This window comes from Bubalus kerabau, chromosome 4 (genome assembly GCF_029407905.1).
Source record: "Bubalus kerabau isolate K-KA32 ecotype Philippines breed swamp buffalo chromosome 4, PCC_UOA_SB_1v2, whole genome shotgun sequence".
NCBI lineage: Eukaryota > Metazoa > Chordata > Mammalia > Artiodactyla > Bovidae > Bubalus > Bubalus kerabau.
Window position 1 is genome coordinate 22,879,429 of NC_073627.1, and position 1,330 is coordinate 22,880,758.

General features: G+C 48.7%; 1 protein-coding gene across 1 annotated transcript; it reads left to right on the forward strand.

Annotated features, from left to right (window-relative positions):
* The first annotated feature begins 461 nt into the window (after nucleotides 1–461).
* Nucleotides 462–944, forward strand: LOC129649001 (keratin-associated protein 4-8-like). The gene has a single exon (XM_055575913.1). The coding sequence runs from the start codon at nucleotides 462–464 to the stop codon at nucleotides 942–944; it is 483 nt and encodes a 160-aa protein (XP_055431888.1).
* The last annotated feature ends 386 nt before the right edge of the window (nucleotides 945–1,330 follow it).

Sequence of the window (1,330 nt, forward strand, 5' to 3'; positions counted from 1 at the left end):
TCAGTAGCATGCATTATTTCCACTTTGACATAAAAAGAGACAGGGCCATTCTCAAAGTAGTATCATGGAGTTATACACAAAGAAGGAAAAAAAGTGACACATAAAAACTCAGTGATAGAATATCACATGATATTTCCAACGTAGAAGACACATTAGAGGAAGAAAAACAAAGTGGTTACACACGGCTTAACAAGATTCAGTGAATCATAACAATAGAAAAAAGGAAATGATGCCTTAGATATTGATGCTTTCACATAATTAACTTCATAAACACAATTATGAACTTAGTAGTAATGTTAATTGATTATCCAGAAGGAAAAATAACAAGGAAAAAGCATTGCTCATGGTAAGACCAGTTAAAAGCAGAGTATAAAAAGAGACAGGAGTAAGGAAACAGTTAAAAACAAGAAGCCACCCTCTTGCAAGCCCACTCGTGGAACTCCACTCCTTCCATTGACACCATGGTCAGCTCCTGCTGTGGCTCCATCTGCTCTGACCAGAGCTGTGGCCGAAGTCTCTGCCTGGAGACCTGCTGCTGCCCCAGCTGCTGCCAGACCACCTGCTGCAGGACCACCTGCTGCCGCCCCAGCTGTGGTGTGTCCAGCTGCTGCCGCCCGGTCTGCTGCCAGCCCACCTGCCCTCGCCCCACCTGCTGCATCTCTAGCTGCTGCCGCCCCTCCTGCTGTGGTTCCAGCTGCGGTTCCAGCTGCTGCAGGCCCACCTGCTGCATCTCCAGCTGCTGCAGGCCCCAGTGCTGCCAGCCTGTGTGCTGCCAGCCCACCTGCTCCCGAACCTCCAGCTGCTGCCGCCCCTCTTGCTGTGGCTCCAGCTGCTGCCTGCGCCCAGTGTGTGGCCGGGTCTCCTGCCACACCACTTGCTATCGCCCCACCTGTGTCATCTCCACCTGCCCCCGCCCCGTGTGCTGTCCTTCTTCTTGCTGCTAAGCCCGCCACCCTGTGACCACTGTCCATGTTTACCTCTGTCCCCACTAATGCAGACCCTTCTTTTGTGCTGATCATTAGGACACCTGGGCTGGGGCTGATGTTGCTGAACTGATTTGGGTCTCATGATTTTAATGAGCCCACCACAGGCCCACTATCTCTGTGAGCACATTCTGGCATCAGTCCAAATTCTACTTGTCTGGACCTCTCCCCTTCATCCAAGTGTGAATTTGTTTGTATTAGTAACATACCAACTCTTGTGTTGATCAATTCACTTCAAATTCTCCTTCTTAACTTTTGGCCTTCAAGTCATCAAACAGCTAAAATTCAATTTCAATATTTCTGTATTATGAATTTTTATAGTTGCTCTCTTAATGGCTCCAGTGAAA

Coding starts and splice junctions, on each gene's coding strand:
- LOC129649001 (XM_055575913.1), top strand. CDS start 462: ATGGTCAGCTCCTGCTGTGGCTCCATCTGCTCTGACCAGAGCTGTGGC.